The sequence below is a fragment of the Erinaceus europaeus genome, chromosome 7 (genome assembly GCF_950295315.1).
Source record: "Erinaceus europaeus chromosome 7, mEriEur2.1, whole genome shotgun sequence".
Taxonomy (NCBI): Eukaryota; Metazoa; Chordata; class Mammalia; order Eulipotyphla; family Erinaceidae; genus Erinaceus; species Erinaceus europaeus.
Window position 1 is genome coordinate 1288051 of NC_080168.1, and position 16308 is coordinate 1304358.

The 16308-nt window shown below is 62.7% G+C and overlaps 2 protein-coding genes across 2 annotated transcripts; both read left to right on the forward strand.

The window, feature by feature from the left end:
- Positions 1-943: 943 nt before the first annotated feature.
- On the forward strand, positions 944-11121 carry LOC132539236 (uncharacterized). The gene is made up of 6 exons (XM_060193387.1): positions 944-1165; positions 3033-3218; positions 3958-4032; positions 5575-5673; positions 9287-10021; positions 10261-11121. The coding sequence occupies exons 1-6, from the start codon at positions 944-946 to the stop codon at positions 11119-11121; spliced, it is 2178 nt and encodes a 725-aa protein (XP_060049370.1).
- A 1845-nt stretch (positions 11122-12966) lies between these two features.
- Positions 12967-15634, forward strand: LOC103121487 (aquaporin-12-like). Its single transcript, XM_007532010.2, has 3 exons — positions 12967-13579; positions 14183-14299; positions 15280-15634. Exons 1-3 carry the CDS (start codon positions 12973-12975, stop codon positions 15477-15479), a joined length of 924 nt encoding a protein of 307 aa, XP_007532072.1. The 5' UTR covers positions 12967-12972; the 3' UTR covers positions 15480-15634.
- The last annotated feature ends 674 nt before the right edge of the window (positions 15635-16308 follow it).

Genomic DNA, 16308 nt, shown 5'->3' on the forward strand with positions numbered 1-16308 from the left:
GGAGGAGGTGACCTGGCACTGGGTCTGGGGAAAGGCCACCAGGGTGATGGGATGGGTAGCCCTCCCAGGGGTGTAGAGGAGGGCTTCGTACAGTCTTGCCCACACTGGACAGGTGTCCGTGGGTTTGTACAGGTGTGGAGGGGCGGTGGTCTCTGAGCCCCTCTGTGGGTTTGTGCAGATGGGGAAGTAGGGACCAGGGGTCAGGGGCCACAGACAAGGAATAGGCCAGGGGACAGGGGCCAGGGACATGGAATAGGCCAGGGGGCAGGGCCAGGGGCATGGAATAGGCCAGGGGGCAGGGGCCAGGGACATGAAATAGGCCAGGGGGCAGGGGCCATGGAATAGACCAGGGGTCAGGGGCCAGGGGCATGGAATAGGCCAGGGGGCAGGGCCAGGGGCATGGAATAGGCCAGGGGACAGGGGCCACGGATATGGAATAGGCCAGGGGGCAGTGCCAGGGGCATGGAATAGGCCAGGGGGCAGGGGCCATGGAATAGACCAGGGGACAGGGGCCAGGGGCATGGAATAGACCAGGGGTCAGGGGCCAGGGGCATGGAATAGGCCAGGGGACAGGGGCCAGGGGCATGGAATAGGCCAGGGAGCAGGGGCCAGGGGCATGGAATAGGCCAGGGGGCAGGGGCCAGGGACATGGAATAGGCCCGGGGAAAGGGGCCGGGGACATGGAATAGGCCAGGGGGCAGGGGCCGGGGACATGGAATAGGCCAGGGGACAGGGGCCAGGGGCATGGAATAGGCCAGAGGGCAGGGACCAGGGGCATGGGATAGGCCAGGGGGCAGGGGCCAGGGACATGGAATAGGCCAGGGGGCAGGGGCCAGGGACATGGAATATGCCAGGGGACAGGGGCCAGGGGACATGAGGATGGGTCAGTGTCCAGGGTAGAGGCAAGGGCCAGGGAACGTGGGACAGAAGCCAAGGGACATAGATGGGGTATGTGGTGAGGAATGGCACAGGGACAGGGGACAGGACACCTGAGCAGTGTCCTGAGGACACAGACGTCAGCAGAGGGGCCCAGCTGTGCACTGACACCACTGTCTCAGCCTCGGGCTGCGGGGACCCCAAGTGGCCCGAGTCTGGAAACGGGGAGCCGGGGAAGCATGGAGGACGCATTGCCAAGGGGAGGCCCCACGACAGTCCAGCAGACAAGGTGACCCAGTGCTGGTTTATTGTTCATGCAAAGGAGGCTTGTGCCCCCAGAGAACGGGGACCCGGGACTGAGGAAGTGGGTGTCTGCTCTGGATTGGGTGCTCCTAGGAGGTGGGTGATGTGCGTGGCTGGGGGTGACAGGAGGGGTGGGGGGCTGCTTTCTGAGTCCCCTCTGTCATCAGGTCCCCGGGGGCTCGCGTGGGGGCGGGCTCTGTCTCCATGCTCGGACCCCTCCGGTCCTGGGCTCACGTGGGGCAGGAGACCCTGACAGCAGGGTGATCTTCCTCAGGTGCCTGGGGGTCAGCACTGCTACACTGGGGCTGTGCATTCTCCTAGAAGCTTTGCCTCAAGGGTCAGTGCAGAATCAGCAGGCACAGAGGACAGTCATCTGGAACTGCCACCAAGCCGAGTCAGTGCCTGGGGCAGCCCAGCCTGCAACAGGAGTGTAGGGGAGGGGTGTGGAGAGCTGAGGCTGTGTCCCTACAGAGGGCAGCCTGGGCACCGTGTCCCCACAGAGGGCAGCCTGGGCACCGTGTCCCCACAGAGGGCAGCCTGGGCACCGTGTCCCCATAGAGGGCAGCCTGGGCACCGTGTCCCCACAGAGGGCAGCCTGGACACCGTGTCCCCACAGAGGGCAGCCTGGACACCGTGTCCCCACAGAGGGAAGCCTGGGCACCGTGTCCCCACAGAGGGAAGCCTGGACACCGTGTCCCCACAGAGGGCAGCCTGGACACCGTGTCCACACAGAGGGCAGCCTGGACACCAGTCCCCACAGAGGGCAGCCTGGACACCGTGTCCACACAGGGGGCAGCCTGGACACCGTGTCCCCACAGAGGGCAGCCTGGACACCGTGTCCCCACAGAGGGCAGCCTGGGCACCGTGTCCCCACAGAGGGCAGCCTGGGCACCGTGTGACCCCGTCAGTCAGCATCACTGTCCTGGGAGGGGCTTCTTCCTCGGAGTCCTCCCCGGCATCGTGGAGAGCTGGTCATCAGGGGCCATGGAGTCCCTCAGCCGCTGCCATGTCCCTCAGAGCAGGGTCACCGGAGGTCCCCAGGTGTCAGGGATGCAGAGAGGTGGCCCCCACCTGGGCCCCTGCTGTCCGGAGGCATCCCCAGAGAAGCCCCAGTCTGCAGGGTGAGGTGACAGGCCCCACAAGGGCCACGTCTGCCGCCCGCTCCCTGCGACGCGGGACAGTCACTCCTCTGCTGGTGCCCCAGGGACAGGGAAGCTGCCAGGGGTGCTGAGTCTGGGGGCCAAAGGGGCGGCAGGCAGAGTTCCCGTGGCCTCTGTGCTCTGGGGCCGCAGACCCCAACGTCCACCTCCAGGGGGTGTGTCTGCTCTGTCTCCTGGGGGACCAAAGCCACAAGGGTGCCTGTCCTCATGCTGGACACCTGGGGGGGTTGCTCCAGTCGTCCGTGAAAAAGAAGGAAGCGCGTCCAGATGGAGACAGGTGGTGACGGCGAGGGTGGTGGCACGAGGCCAGCCCTGTCCCTCCGACCGTGCCTGCTCCCAGCCGGGCACTGCTGTGTGTGGTGTGGGGCCTCCTCCCTGCTTCTGTGCCACCTCTGAGGCCACGTGTCCCTCTGGTGGTGGCTCCCAGGGGTACAATACAAGAGGGCTCCCACCCCAGCCCTGCCCTGGGAGCCCTGGAAGGTTGTCCCTGCAGGAGGGACAGCAGCCTTTCTGCAGGTGACCAGGAGCAGGGCCCATGGTCCTCCGAGTCCCTGGACTTTGTCCCGGGTGGGAGGCAGCCCTCAACTGTTGGGACCACATGCCGTGGGCTCACCGGGCCGTCTCCATGAGCATGTGGGGTGAGGCTGGGTCACCTGGTGGCAGACGGGTCTCTGTGTTGTGTCCTCTGAGCAGACGGGCCACCTGGGCAGCAGCTGGACAATGGGCACCTACGGGGGCCGGGAGGGGCGAGACCCCCGCCTGAGTCAGCATCTTACTAGCGGCAGCTGGGGTCAGGGCCACACGGGACCAGATTCACTGGCCCGAGACCACCAGGGCTGCAGTCCTGAAGCCCCACCAGCCAGCAGCCCCACCTCACCCGTGGGGAGCTCCACCGTGGGGGGCTCAGACAGCTCAGTGATGCAGGGGCTGCAAGGGAGACCCCTGACACCCTGCCTCGTGGCTTGTGAGGCTCACCCCCTACGGGTGGGGAGCAGGGGCTTGAACCTGGGTCCTTGCATGTGGCAACAGGTGCACTCTACCACTCTTTAAGCCTGATGATTTAAAATATTTTTTAAAGTTTTTTTGTTATATTTTTTTATTTATTGTATAGAGAAAGGCAGAAATTGAGAGGGGGGTGACAGAGAGACAGAGAGACACCTGCAGCCCTGCTTCACCACTTGTGAAGCTTCCTCCCTGCAGCTGGGGGTTGGGGGCTCAAACCCGGGTCCTTGTGCACTGTAACAGGTGCACTCAACCAGGTGAGCCAGCACCTGGCCCCAATCTGATGCCTTTATTCACCAGACAAGGACTGAGCTCCACTCTCGTGCGTGTGGTGCCGGGACCCGGCTCAGGACCTCACACTGCCAGTTGTTTGCTCCATGGCTGAGCCTCCTATCAGGCCAGCTCACCTGGGCAGGTGACAGGGGGCTCTGGGGTCCCAGGGGATTTAAATGGGAAGAGGATGAGGTCCAGGGTCAGGATTTGGGGGTGGGGGTCTGCAGGAGGTAAGTGGGATCCAGGCAGGGGACACGGAGCAGAGGGCGCAGGTGCGGGCCACACCCCAGTCGCCGGGGAGACCACGCCCCCAGGCCGTGCCCCCTGCTCTGTGGCTTGCGAGGGACGGGTCAGCGGGCCGGACGCGGGCCTGAGTGGAGCCGAGCTGGAGCCTGAGCTTCAGGATGGCAGCCGCCCGGTGAGTGTGACCCAGACAGGCCGAGTGCAGCCAAGCGGGCAGGCTGGCCCTCAGGACGGGGTGCTGGGGCTCAGTGGGGCCCTGTGCCCTGGAGCCTGGCTCAGGTCAGCACCCCACCAGTGTCCACTCACAGCTGGCCTGGGGGAGGGGTAGCAGGCTCTGCCCACAGCTCTGCAGCTGCCCACTGGACTGGACTGCCCCCAGGATCTCTCCTGGGCGTCCCCTCCCCAGAGTGGCCCTGATTCGGAGTCCCACAAGTGGTGCCCACAGACCCTAGACTTCATGAACCCCAGGGCAGCCCCCTAATGTGTGTTCTGGGGGGTCTTCCCAGATGCTGTGTGTGTGAACGTGTGTGAACACTGTCTCCAACACACAGACCCCCTGCTCCCTGGACCAAAGGGGCCCCAGGTGGGGCAGCACCTTGTGGTGATGGGGCAGGACCCTGGGTTACTAGGGTAGAGACTGGGGTGGTGAGGAGGGTGCCTAGGTGATGGGAAGGGCCACTGGCTGGTGGGGAGGGCCTCTGGGTTGTGAGGAGGGTTCCTGGTGGTGAGAAGGGTCCCTAGGTGGTGGAGGGGGTCCTCAGGGAGCTGAGACAGATCCTCAGAGTTGGTGGCCCTGCTGGAAACTGTCTTCTGAGGACCCACCTCCCTTGGATGTGGGTGGCAGGGACCGTCAGAATGATGGGATACAGCCCAACCTGTGCTGAGCCCCCAGTCAGCTTGTCGGACCACCAGAGGGAGGAAACAGGTCTTGATGTGTTTGAGAGAGACCCCTCACCGGGCTGAGGGGATCAGTACACAGGACCCCCACACTCACATTGGGGGGCTGCCCTGGGGTTCATGGAGTCTGGGGTCTGTGGGCACCCCTCGTGGGGTTCCCACAGCTTGCTGCAGGCCCCTCCTCCCAGGGTCACGGGGGCTCCGAATCCAGGCCACTCCGGGGAGGGGGCACTCAGGAGAGGTCCTGGGGGCAGCCCAGTCCAGTGGGCAGCTGCAGAGCTGTGGGGGAGAGCCTGCTACCTCTCCCCACAACCCAGCTGTGAGTGGACACAGGGGTGGGGTGCTGACCTGGGTGTGGGGACCTGCAGTGGAGTGGGGTGACCACTGGGCCAGAGGAGGATGTGAGGCAGACAGGTGGGTGCCCATGGAGATGGGGGCTCAGGGGCAGGGGTCGTGGTCAGCTGAGCCAGCACCCCAAAACCTGGATGGGGTCCCTCCCTTCCAGGCCCACCACTGACCACTCTGCTGCCCACCGGGGAGCCCCACAGTCTGAGCTGGCCCCAAAGCAGGGGGCTCCCTCCAAGAGTCCCCTCTGTCCCTTGCCTTCTCTCCCCAACTAACAGGGAAGATGGGGTCCTCCAGTTTGCCCCATATGGTGGGGGGCAGGCTGGTCCCCCAGGTAGCCCTCTGAGAACCCCCGTGTACCTAGGTCTGGCCAGATCACCGTCCCCTTGACTAGGGCTGTGGAGGGAAGGTAGGAGAGCTCCCCATGTTACCCCAGGTGTCTGTGCAGCAACTGGACACCCGCCTCTGTCCCCAGGCTGAGGAGGCTGCTCAGGCCCCTGGGTCGGGCCTGGCTCGCACTGGCCCTCTGCAGTGGCCTCTACATGGCTCTCCAGCTGGCTGGCTTACCCTGGAGGTAGGCCTCCCCCGCTCCCTGCCCCCTACCCCCACAGCCAGGCCCCGAGGGGCCAGGAAACCCCAGGACACCCCAGTGATGCCCCAGGCCGAGTGGGGATTCAGGGCCCTCTGTGCTGGGAGGGGAGCTGGGGTGCCCACACCAGGAAGTTGGCCCCTCCCCCACGGAGTGTCCCCCATTCTTACAGCTCACGGGAAGTGACCAGGGCATGTGTGAGAGGCCCAGGTGTGGGGACAGGATGCTCCACCCCCAACTCCTGGCCAAACCAAACAGCAGCTGTGCAAACCAGGGCCACATAATCGCCCGCAGGGACCCTGCACAGAGGCCCTCCCACAGGCACTGCCTACCTCCCCAAAGCCCCCGCTGGCTAGGGCACCCCTGCTGCCTTGCCAGAGCCCCTCAGAATGTCTTCACAGGGGGTTCTCTCCCAGCAGGGACCCCTGCTCTCCCGCTCCTGATCTTCCCTTCCAGGGCACCCCCACCAGTCTCCATGACTAAACTTCCGGGTCTAGTCCCACCCCCTCCCAGGTCCTGGCCAGAGCAGCCTAGACATGTGCAGACCCTCCTTCAGGTGGTGTGGGACCCACCCCCACGTCATGTCCTAGAAATTAAACCTGGTCAGAGTCTTCATTCTATTGGGGTTACCTCTACTTGGCAGAAAAGGTGTCAGAGGCTTCAGGCTTCTTTTGGGGTGGGGTGTGTGCTGTGATTCTGCTGGGGCTGGGGACGCGACAGGGTCAGGGCAGAGAGCTGCCCACACAGGGCCCTGCCACACTGCATCAGCATGGGAGTGGGGGGGGGGAGGGAATTGGGAGGGGCACAGCCAGGATAATGGCAGAGCACAGGACTTGGGGAACCGTGGCGTCCCGGGTTCCAGGCTCGGGTGGCTCCATATTCCAGAGCTGAGGGTGCTCTGCTGTCCAATTTCTCAGATCTTGTGTCCTTTGGGAGTGTGCTCCCTAGAGGCTTTGCACCCTCCCTGTCCCCTGAATGCTGCTCACTTGACGGTTTGGCCGCCACCGTTGTTGTCTTCCTGTTGGTTGTTTGGTGGGGGAAGCTGCTGGGCTCAGCTGTGGATTTCTCCTCTGCTACAGCGCTGAGCGGTCTGTCTCATTTCCCCCCAGTAGTGCATCATCTTCTGTAAACAGAGGCTTCATTTTTTTTTTTCCTTCTTCTTTTTCTTTCCATTTAAATTCCCTAACTGCTTCCTTGGGACTGGACTGGGTCCATTAGCCAGCTTGTGAGTACTCCTCCCAGAGGGCTGAGCTGGGATGGGAGGGAAGGGGGGGCACTGCCTCATGATTTACAGAAACAGCTGTGGTCTGTCAAATTAGGAGAGAGAGAGAGAGAGAGAGAGAGAGAGAGAGAGAGAGACAGGACCCAGGCTGGAACCAGGAGCCTCAGGTGTTCAAGTCCTGTGCTCGGCCACCTGAGAAAATTTCCCAGCTGAGTTGTCCCTCCCTCCCTTCCTCCCTCCCTTCCTCCCTTCCTCCCTTCCTTCCTTCCTTCCTTCCTTCCTTCATTCCTCCTTCCCTCCCTCCCTCCCTTCTTTCTTTCTTTCTTTCTTTCTCTCTCTCTTTTCTTCCTCCTCCTCCTTTTCTTCCTCCTCCTCGTCCTCCATTTATTTACTGTTATTGTTGTTATCAGACCAACTATGGCAGACAGACAGACAGACAGAGGAAGACACCACGGCACCCAAGCTCCCCTCAGCGCGGTGGGGAGGGGCTGGCAGCAAAGCATGTTGCCTCCCACCCACCCCCCATTTTGGATCAGGGATGTTGTATTTCCTCCAGAGTCTGCCTCCTAAGCGCCAGTAGAGACAAAACTGATTTGTCTGCAGGTCAGTGAGTAAGTGGATGACTCAGACTACTGAGCCAGCCCCCACCTCTGGACTTTCCATTGTACATCCTTAAAAGAGAGAGACGAGGGAGGGAGAGAGAGAGAGGAGCAAGCAGAGGGACGCGGTGGCACTGCCCCGCCGTGCACGGAGCTCTCCCCGGTGTTCCCGGTGTCCCTGTGCTGTGTCTGGCTCCTGACCCAGGGTCCGAGCAGGTAGAATCACACTGCTGGGTGACCCGTCACCGGCTCCACATTCTTGACAGTAACTTTGTCAGCGAATCAAAGACAGTACGATCCTCATTGCACTTTAAACAAGGTATTTACTTATCCACTTACTTGCCAGAGGGAGAAAGAGAGGAGGACAAGAGGCCTCAGCCCTGTGGTGCCCCGGGTCAGGCCCCTATGGGTGAGAATCTGGTGGCACTAGTACTCTTCCTTGGAATAAATTTGCTAGGATTCCCCCCCACACCCCATTTTTGCCTTACTACTCCCGAGAGGGATTACTCTGTGAGTTCACATTTTGTTTATTCTTCAGAAATTTTCAAAAGTGTTGGATTTGATGTTGTCTTCTCATCCATTCATTTCTGCTCTGATCTTTAAATTTACTTTTGTTTATTTTAATGTTTACTTTTTTAGATATTTTATTTATTTGTTAGATAGAGACAGAGAGAAATTAAGAAGGGGGAGAGTGAAAGAGAAGAGAAAGAGAGACACCTGCTGACCTGCTTCACCACTCTTGAAGCTTCCCCCCTGCAGATGGGACCAGGTGCTTGAACCTGGGTCCTTGTGCACTGTAACGTGTGCGCTTAAGTAGCTGCACCACTGCCTGACCCCTTTTTTAAATTAAGTAATTATTATTTTAAAATATTTACTCCCTTTTGCTGCCCTTGTTGTTTTATTGTTGTAGTTATTATTGTTGTTGTTATTGATGTCATCGTTGTTAGATAGGACAAAGAGAAATGGAGAGAGGAGGGGAGACAGAGAGGGGGAGAGACCTGCTTCACCGCCTGTGAAGCGATTCCCCTGCAGGTGGGGAGCCGGGGACTCAAACCGGGATCCTTAGGCCGATCCTTGTGCTTTGCGCCATGTGCATTTAACCCGCTGCACTACCGCCCGACTCACATAATTAATTTTTTACCATCAAAGCCCTGCTCAGCTCTGGCATATTGTGGTGCAGGGGATTGAACCTGGGACTTTGAAGCCTCAGGCATGAGAATCTGTTTGCAGAACCATGATGCCACCCTCCCCCCCCCCCCCGCATCTTAATTCACCATCACTTAGCACGCAGGGCAGTTCCCCCCTCCCCTGCCTTTCTGAAGTGGGCATTAAGTTGCTGTTCATATGATGCCATGTTCTTCTCTGGCTGCCGCTCATGCTCCAGGCACCTCCCACCCTGGCCCTTCCCAGCGATGCCTGGAAACCCTCCTCTTTAACCTCGCCAAGTGCCCTTCCCACCACAGCCAGTCCACCCCAGCTTGCTTTCCACAGTCCCTGCTTCTCACTAGGGCCACACGCCCCCAGCCCCCACAGCCGGTGTCCTGAGGTGGAGTGGCCTCCGGGTGCACTTACTGCCTAGTGAGCTGGGCTCAGCTCTGCTGCTGTGTTATGTGACACTGTCCCCTCATGGTGCTGGCTCAGCGTGAGGAGGGGGAGGAGTTGAGGGGGCCCCAGATTTGGAGGGAACACACCACTCACATGCCTGCCTCTCCTGCTCTCCAGTTCCCATCAGGGAGCCTTGCCCCAGCCCTCCCAGCCCACGCATCACCCTTCACAGCATCCCCGGATGCTAAGTGACCCCCATGCTGGACTGGACATGGAACTCAGGGGGGCTGGGCCTCTGAGCACCCTGGAGGAGACTCCTCAGCCTGTCTTGGGGAGCCTCAAGAGCCGTCAGCCCAGCCTGCAAGGGCACATGCCCGGTGGGAAGCAGGACCCAAGGCCTGCCATCCCCATGGTCGACACTGACTGCAGTGACCCTGCCTGGGCCCTGGACGCCTTGTCCAGTCCCTGGGCATCAAGGTCAGGAACCCTCCCCAGCCGAGTGCCTGGAGGAGGGTGGGGTGCCCGCCGACACAATTCTCCCCCAGGCACAGCTGGACCGGAAAGGAGCCCCAGCCATGCCTTGAGCCCAATGCCCGGGATGCCTGGGACCCCCTGGGACAGTATCCACACATGGTGCAGAGGGCAGGTGCACGCCCAGTACCCCTCTGGAGCAGCTCCCGGCATCAGCTCCCCCAGCCTCTCCAGCCCGGCCCCTGGCGCCCCCGGCTGCCAGCCTAGGACTCACGTGTTCTTCCTGAAGGTGCACAAGAGTGCCAGCAGCACCATCGCCAACATCCTGTTCCGCTTTGGGGACGAGCATGGCCTACGCTTCGCCATGCCAGCCGGGGGGGCCCCCCACTTCTTCTACCCCCGGCCCTTCCAGGCCAGCTTCGTGGAGGGCTTCTCGCATGACCCGGGCCCAGGGTTCCACATCATGTGCCAGCACATGAGGTTCCAGCCCTCGGAGGTGAGTCTCGGGTCTGGGCACCCCAGTACCCTGGAGGAGAGCAAGGTGGGGATGGTAGGCAGGGCACAGGGGCACTCTCGGGCGATGCTCCTATCCTGGACCAGGACCAGTGCTGGGTCTGCACTGGGGGAGCCCTATTTCTAGAATGCACGTGGGGAGCACAGCCCACAGGGACGACCAGGGGTGACCAGGGCGGCCTGGACCGGGGCCTTCAGTGACCAGCAGGGGGGTGCCCCCAGGTGCGGCGAGTGCTGCCTCCCGACACCTTCTACTTCACCATCCTGCGCGACCCCGCGCGCGTGCTCGAGTCCGCCTTCTCCTACTACAAGGCCAGCTCGCCCTTCGCGCGCGCCCGCGGCCTGGGCGACTTCCTGGCGCGGCCCGGCGCCTTCTACGACCCGCGGAGGTCGGACGCCCACTACGGCCGCGACCTGCAGGCCTTCGACCTGGGCCTGGTGCGCCCCAGCCGGAGGGCCCACCCCGGGGTGCGCTCCCCGCGCCACCTGCGCGCCCTGGTGCGCGCCGCGGCCGCGCGCTTCCCGCTGGTGCTGATCGCCGAGCACCTGGACGCGTCGCTGGTGCTGCTGGGCCGCGCGCTGTGCTGGCCGCCGGCCGCCCTGGTGGCCTTTCCCGCCAACCGGCGCGCCGCCTTCGCCCGCCAGCCGCTGCCCCCGGCCATGGCGCGCAGGGCCCGCGCCTGGAGCGCGCTCGACTGGGCGCTGTACTCGCACTTCAACCGCACCCTGTGGGCGCGCCTGGACGCCCTGGGCCCCGGGGTGCACGCCGAGGTGGCCGCCCTGCGCCGGCTGCGGGCGCGGTGGGCGCGCACCTGCCTGGTCGGGGGAGGCGCCGCGCTGCCCGGGGGCGCCCTGCGGGACCCGCAGCTCACGCCGCTCAGCCACGGCCTGGCGCCCATCCTGGGGTATGCGCTGCGCCCCGGCCTGGGGCCCCGAGTGCGGCGCACCTGCCGCGCGTTGGCCACCCCCGAGCTGCAGTACGCGCGCCGCCTCTACCGGCGCCAGTTCCCGGGGTCGCTCGGGGGGGTCAGAACTGGGTCAGAACTAGGGTCAGGGAGACAGCTCAGCCGGCCAGAACGCTAAGCTCCAGGCCCCAAGTTCAAGCCCCAGCACCTCCCACACTGTGAGGCTGCAGCCGACCAGGGCCCTAGTCCTTTCTCTCCGGTTCATCAAAGAAATGAATCTTTGAAAGGTTCAATCCCCAGCACCACCGTATAAGCCAGAGCTAAGCAGTGCGCTAGTCTCCTCTCTGTCAAATAAATGTCAAAAAGAACTGCATTTTCTGGCATTGATTACAGGATTTGGTGTTATAGAAACCCCGAATAGCTATGAAGTGATTCTCTTTTAAAAATATGAATGATGTCACCACACATAGGCAGCCAGCTCTGGCCCCCAGTCCCTCCCTGCAGGGGTGAAGCTTCACGAGTGGTGAAGCAGGGCGGCAGGTATCTGTCTTTCTCCCTATCTCCCCATCCTCTCTCAGCTTCTCTCTGTTCTATCAAATAAAATAGAAAGGTGGGGGGAGGAAAAATGGCCAGTGGGATTGGTGGATTCGTAGTGCTGGCACCAAGCCCCAGTGATAACCCTGGTTGGGAATTATATGTATATGATCTTTGACAAAACAGAACCTTCAGGGACTTCAGTCAGAGGGGAAAGTAGCAGCTTCAGGCCTCTTTCTCACCACTCAGATCCAGCCTCCTGGCCATCTTTGCTGGAGAGAGGGGACTGTCACTGGACATGGGTTCAAACCCCTGGGCTCCACCTGCAGGGCGGTCACTTCACAAGTGGTGAAGCAGGTCTGCAGGTGTCTCCCTACTTTCCCCTCCTCTCTCAATTTCTCTCTGTCCTATCACAGAAAATAGAGGCCACTGGGAGGAGTGGATTCACAGTGCCAGCACTGAGCCCCAGAGATAATCCTGGTGGCAACAAAAAGAAACTCCCATGGTCACTGTCCCCCTGTCCCTCCCTGTGGTCACTGTCCCCCTGTCCCTCTTCATGGTCACTGACCCCCTGTCCCTCCCTGTGGTCACTGACCCCCTGTCCCTCCCTGTGGTCACTGTCCCCCTGTCCCTCCCTGTGGTCACTGTCCCCCTGTCCCTCCCTGTGGTCACTGTCCCCCTGTCCCTCTTCATGGTCACTGACCCCCTGTCCCTCCCTGTGGTCACTGACCCCCTGTCCCTCCCTGTGGTCACTGTCCCCCTGTCCCTCCCTGTGGTCACTGACCCCCTGTCCCTCCCTGTGGTCACTGTCCCCCTGTCCCTCTTCATGGTCACTGACTCCCTGTCCCTCCCTGTGGTCACTGACCCCCTGTCCCTCCCTGTGGTCACTGTCCCCCTGTCCCTCCCTGTGGTCACTGTCCCCCTGTCCCTCCCTGTGGTCACTGGCCCCCTGTCCCTCCCTGTGGTCACTGGCTCCCTGTCCCTCCCTGTGGTCACTGACCCCCTGTCCCTCCCTGTGGTCACTGGCTCCCTGTCCCTCCCTGTGGTCACTGGCCCCCTGTCCCTCTTCATGGTCACTGGCTCCCTGTCCCTCCCTGTGGTCACTGGCCCCCTGTCCCTCTTCATGGTCACTGGCTCCCTGTCCCTCCCTGTGGTCACTGGCCCCCTGTCCCTCTTCATGGTCACTGGCTCCCTGTCCCTCCCTGTGGTCACTGTCCCCCCCATCCCTCTCCATGGTCACTGTTCCCCCATCGCTCCCCATGGTCACTGGCCCCGTCCCTCTTCATGGTCACTGCTGCTGTCCAGGCAGTGGGGCAGCAAGGTCCTGGCTGAGCCTGCCAGGGCTGGGAGTGCAGCTCTGCTCTGGGTAGCGGCCAGTGGGCAGTGGCACAGGTGTGTGTGTTCCCAGGCCTGGCCGGCAGGTGTGTCCTCCTGGGCCGCCACACCCTCCTGGCCGCCTACGTAGCTCAGCCCCTTCTTGCCGGCACGGGCAGCCATGGCCGGCCTCAACGTGTCGCTGGGCTTCTTCTTGGCGACCTTCTCGCTGTGCCAGGCGGCCCGGTGGGCGGCGGAGGCCCTGCTGCCCGCGGGCGCCTGGGCCAGCTTCGCGCGGGAGGCAGTGGGCGCTGCGCAGCTGGGGGCCTGCTGCCTGGAGCTGCGGGCGCTGGCGGAGCTGGGCCCGTGGGCGGGCGGCGCGGGGCCAGATGTAGCACTCACGCTGCTCTTTCTGCTGCTGCTGGCTCACGGGGCCACGCTGGACGCCTCCTGGGCCAACCCGTCTGTGGCTCTGCAGGACTTCCTGCTGGCCAGCGGCTCCCCGGTGGGCCTGCTGCGGCAGCTGGCGGCCCAGGCGCTGGGGCTGTGGGCGGCGGGGCTGCTGACGGCCCGCGTGTGGGCCTGGGAGCTCAGCACCCCACACCTGCTGCAGGGCCTCATGGCCCAGCACTGCGGCTCCACCCTGCACACCTCTGTGGCCCATGGTGCCCTGCTGGAGGGTGGGGGCACCCTGCTCCTGCACCTGGCGCTGCTGCGGCTGCGGACCAGCCTGACCGTCTACAGGGTGCCCGTCCTGGCCGCGCTGACCACCGCCCTGGCCTACGCCGGTGAGCCCCTCCCCCGCCTCCCCTACCCCCTGCCCCAGCCTGCCCCCGTCTCTGACCTAACGGAGCCCAGCTGGCCAGGAACAGGGGGTCAAGGCTGTCTGTGGTTCCCAGGACAACTCCCCATCCTACCCCCGTGCTTTTGGCCAGGGGTGCTCTCCGGCGTCTCCCAGCACTATGGGCTCTCTGTCTTCTCTCTCTCTCTCTCCATCTCCTCCCCCAGTCCTCCCCATTTCTGTCTCTTGGAGATTGTCCTCAGGGTGGAGAGTGGGCAGGAAATGGCTGGTGAGATGGTCCTGGACTGCAGAGGCAGGAGTCAGACATTGGTGTGTCCCAGGAGGGACTGTGTCCTGGCTGGTCACTGATCCAGGAACATGTCCTAGGCTGAGTGGTCCTGGCCTCGTCCCCACAGCTCCCAGGACCCAGCTGTGCTTGGCAATGCTTGCAAGGGACAGAGAGGTGGCCCAGGACCCTGTGGGTATCCTGGCTGGGTACCTGGTGTCAGGAGGTGTCCTGGGTCCTTGTGTGGGGATAGGGGATGGCCTGGGTCCCTGTCTGGGGACGGGAGGTGGCCTGGTCCCCACGAGCCTGAACCCCCCCCTCCAGTGGGTCCCTTCACATCTGCCTTCTTCAACCCTGCACTGGCTGCCTGGCTCACCTTCACCTGCTCGGGCCACACCTGGTGGGAGTATGTGCAGGTGTACTGGTTGGGCCCCCTGGCAGGTGAGTCAAGGGGGGTTGCTGAGTGGGCGTTGGCCAGGGAGGGGACTAGAGGAGCTCATGGGAGTGCTACAGGGAGGAGTGGGGCTGATTTATTTGGGGGCCTCTGGTGCTATGGGGGTGAGATTCCTGAAGCCAAGAGGAAGCCAGGCTGAGCCCTCCGGCAAGGCCTGGGCTGCCCTGCTGAGCACCGTTTTCCCTGTAGCATCCGGTGGGTGATGGGAGCAGCAGACAGGGGGTCTGGGTGGGGGTCTCCACACACACTGGGAGAACCCAGACCTCCCAACTGTCACCCAGTCTTCTCTGAAGCAGGAGGTGCCAGCCCAGAGCTTCATCCAGTAGCCAGCGGGCCCAGGGCCCAGGGCCCCCCTCAGGAGCCGAGCTCTGTGACCCTCACTGAGGGGACGAGAGGTCCTGGGGCCCCATCCCAAGTCAAGTCCTTCAAGGCCCTCCTCCCTGTGACTAGGACACCCAGGTCCCTGATCCAGAGGTCTGGGCAGAAGTGGGGAATAGGAGCCAGTGAGGACACCCAACTTCAAGTCCTGCTCTGCCCAACCTAGCCTCCTTCACGCCTCACGCCCTGCAGCCCCCACCCCCCAAAAACTAAAAAAAAAACCACAAACAGGTATCCAGTTCACCCTGCTAGCCAACCCCTCCAGGACGAAGTGGAGGTGTTTGCTGCCCCAGGGAATGTCCTAGAATTCTCAGTTCCCTCTGGCCCAGCCCAGCCTAGAGGGGAAGCTGTGAAGGACTGAAGACGTGGCCCCTTCTCCCCTCACCCACAGTCCCCCAAATGGCATGATCTGCCATCTGTCTGGTGTGACCCCGTCCCCTCAGGGGTCACAGGGCCACCGGCCGGGGTGGGCAGAGGCTGCCCTGGCATGCATGGGGCGGCCCAGTGGGTGCAGGAAGCAGGCAGGTGCAGCCTGGAGCACGTCCCTGTGCAGAGCCCCTGCTGCAGCCTGCCTGGCCTGTCTGTGCAGGCATGCTGCTGGCTGTCCTGCTCTACCACGGCCACCTCCCACGCCTCTTCCAGAGGAACCTCATCTACAGTCAGAAGAGCAAGTACCGCAGCCCCAGAGTCAGGCCGGCCCCGGGGCTCGCAGAACCCCAGACGCCTGCGGGGGGTCCTCGGGGCCGGGACCTGGGGTGCCGGGGGTCAGGCCGGGTTGGCGACCGCTGAGTTCTGGCCAAACCTGCTGCCCTGTGGTCAGGGGGTTGGACCCCAGGATCTGCCTGATCTGGGAGACAGGCTTGCACTCCCTTCCTCCACGAGAACCATCTATCAATAAAAAGGGGACCAGCCTGACCCCACAGAGGCTTCTGAAATGACGGGCAGGCTGGCTTGAGCCCCACATGGTCTTGCTCCACTGTTGTTGACAGCACGCAAGGCTGAGGAGGGGCCAGGGCTGCCCAAGGTTGTGTGTGGGGGGGGGGTTTCCTGGGCTCTGGTGTGAAGGGATCAGACTTCTCAAGGGGGGTCTTGAGATAAGGTGACATGTGGATAGGACATCTTTGTCTTGAGCTTCAGGGTCTGGGGGCCCCGGGGTGGGGGGGAGGGAAGCAGCTCCATTTGTGGTCTGTCTTGGTTCTGGAGCTCCGTGACTAGGGACAGCATGATGGTGGTTGGGGACACTGGGGCAGTGGTGGGAGCCCAAGGCTGCGGGGGAGAGGATGGACATAGGACCCCGCTCACCAGCACACAGGCTCGTAGCCCCAGGTCCACAAGACAGGAAACCCTGGCCCTTGCCAACCTTCACTGAGGAGCCCAGGACCCTGCAGATCTGTGGGGGAACCAGCCCTTTGCTTCCCAAAGACCAGACCTTATCCAGAAACTTCCACCCAAGCTCAAGATTGCAGAGTCCCTGTGCTGGGGGTTGGATGCCCCCTCCAGAGTTCGAGGCCCCACAGCAGTCTCTGGTGAGAAGGAATGAGGGGGCAGGAGGTAATTCTGAGAGCCATTCTCTGGAGGACAGTGCACAGGATTGTGGCCTCCTGGCCCGGGGTCTGGG

Excerpts from the sequence above, each read along its gene's own strand:
- LOC132539236 (XM_060193387.1), top strand. The coding sequence starts at position 944 with ATGGGGTATGTGGTGAGGAATGGCACAGGGACAGGGGACAGGACACCT. Across the intron at positions 3,219-3,957 it reads CCAGCAGCCCCACCTCACCC|GGACGGGTCAGCGGGCCGGA; the intron begins GTGGGGAGCTCC and ends GTGGCTTGCGAG. Across the intron at positions 5,674-9,286 it reads CTGGCTGGCTTACCCTGGAG|CATCCCCGGATGCTAAGTGA; the intron begins GTAGGCCTCCCC and ends CACCCTTCACAG.
- LOC103121487 (XM_007532010.2), top strand. The coding sequence starts at position 12,973 with ATGGCCGGCCTCAACGTGTCGCTGGGCTTCTTCTTGGCGACCTTCTCG. Across the intron at positions 13,580-14,182 it reads CACCGCCCTGGCCTACGCCG|TGGGTCCCTTCACATCTGCC; the intron begins GTGAGCCCCTCC and ends CCCCCCCTCCAG. Across the intron at positions 14,300-15,279 it reads CTGGTTGGGCCCCCTGGCAG|GCATGCTGCTGGCTGTCCTG; the intron begins GTGAGTCAAGGG and ends CTGTCTGTGCAG.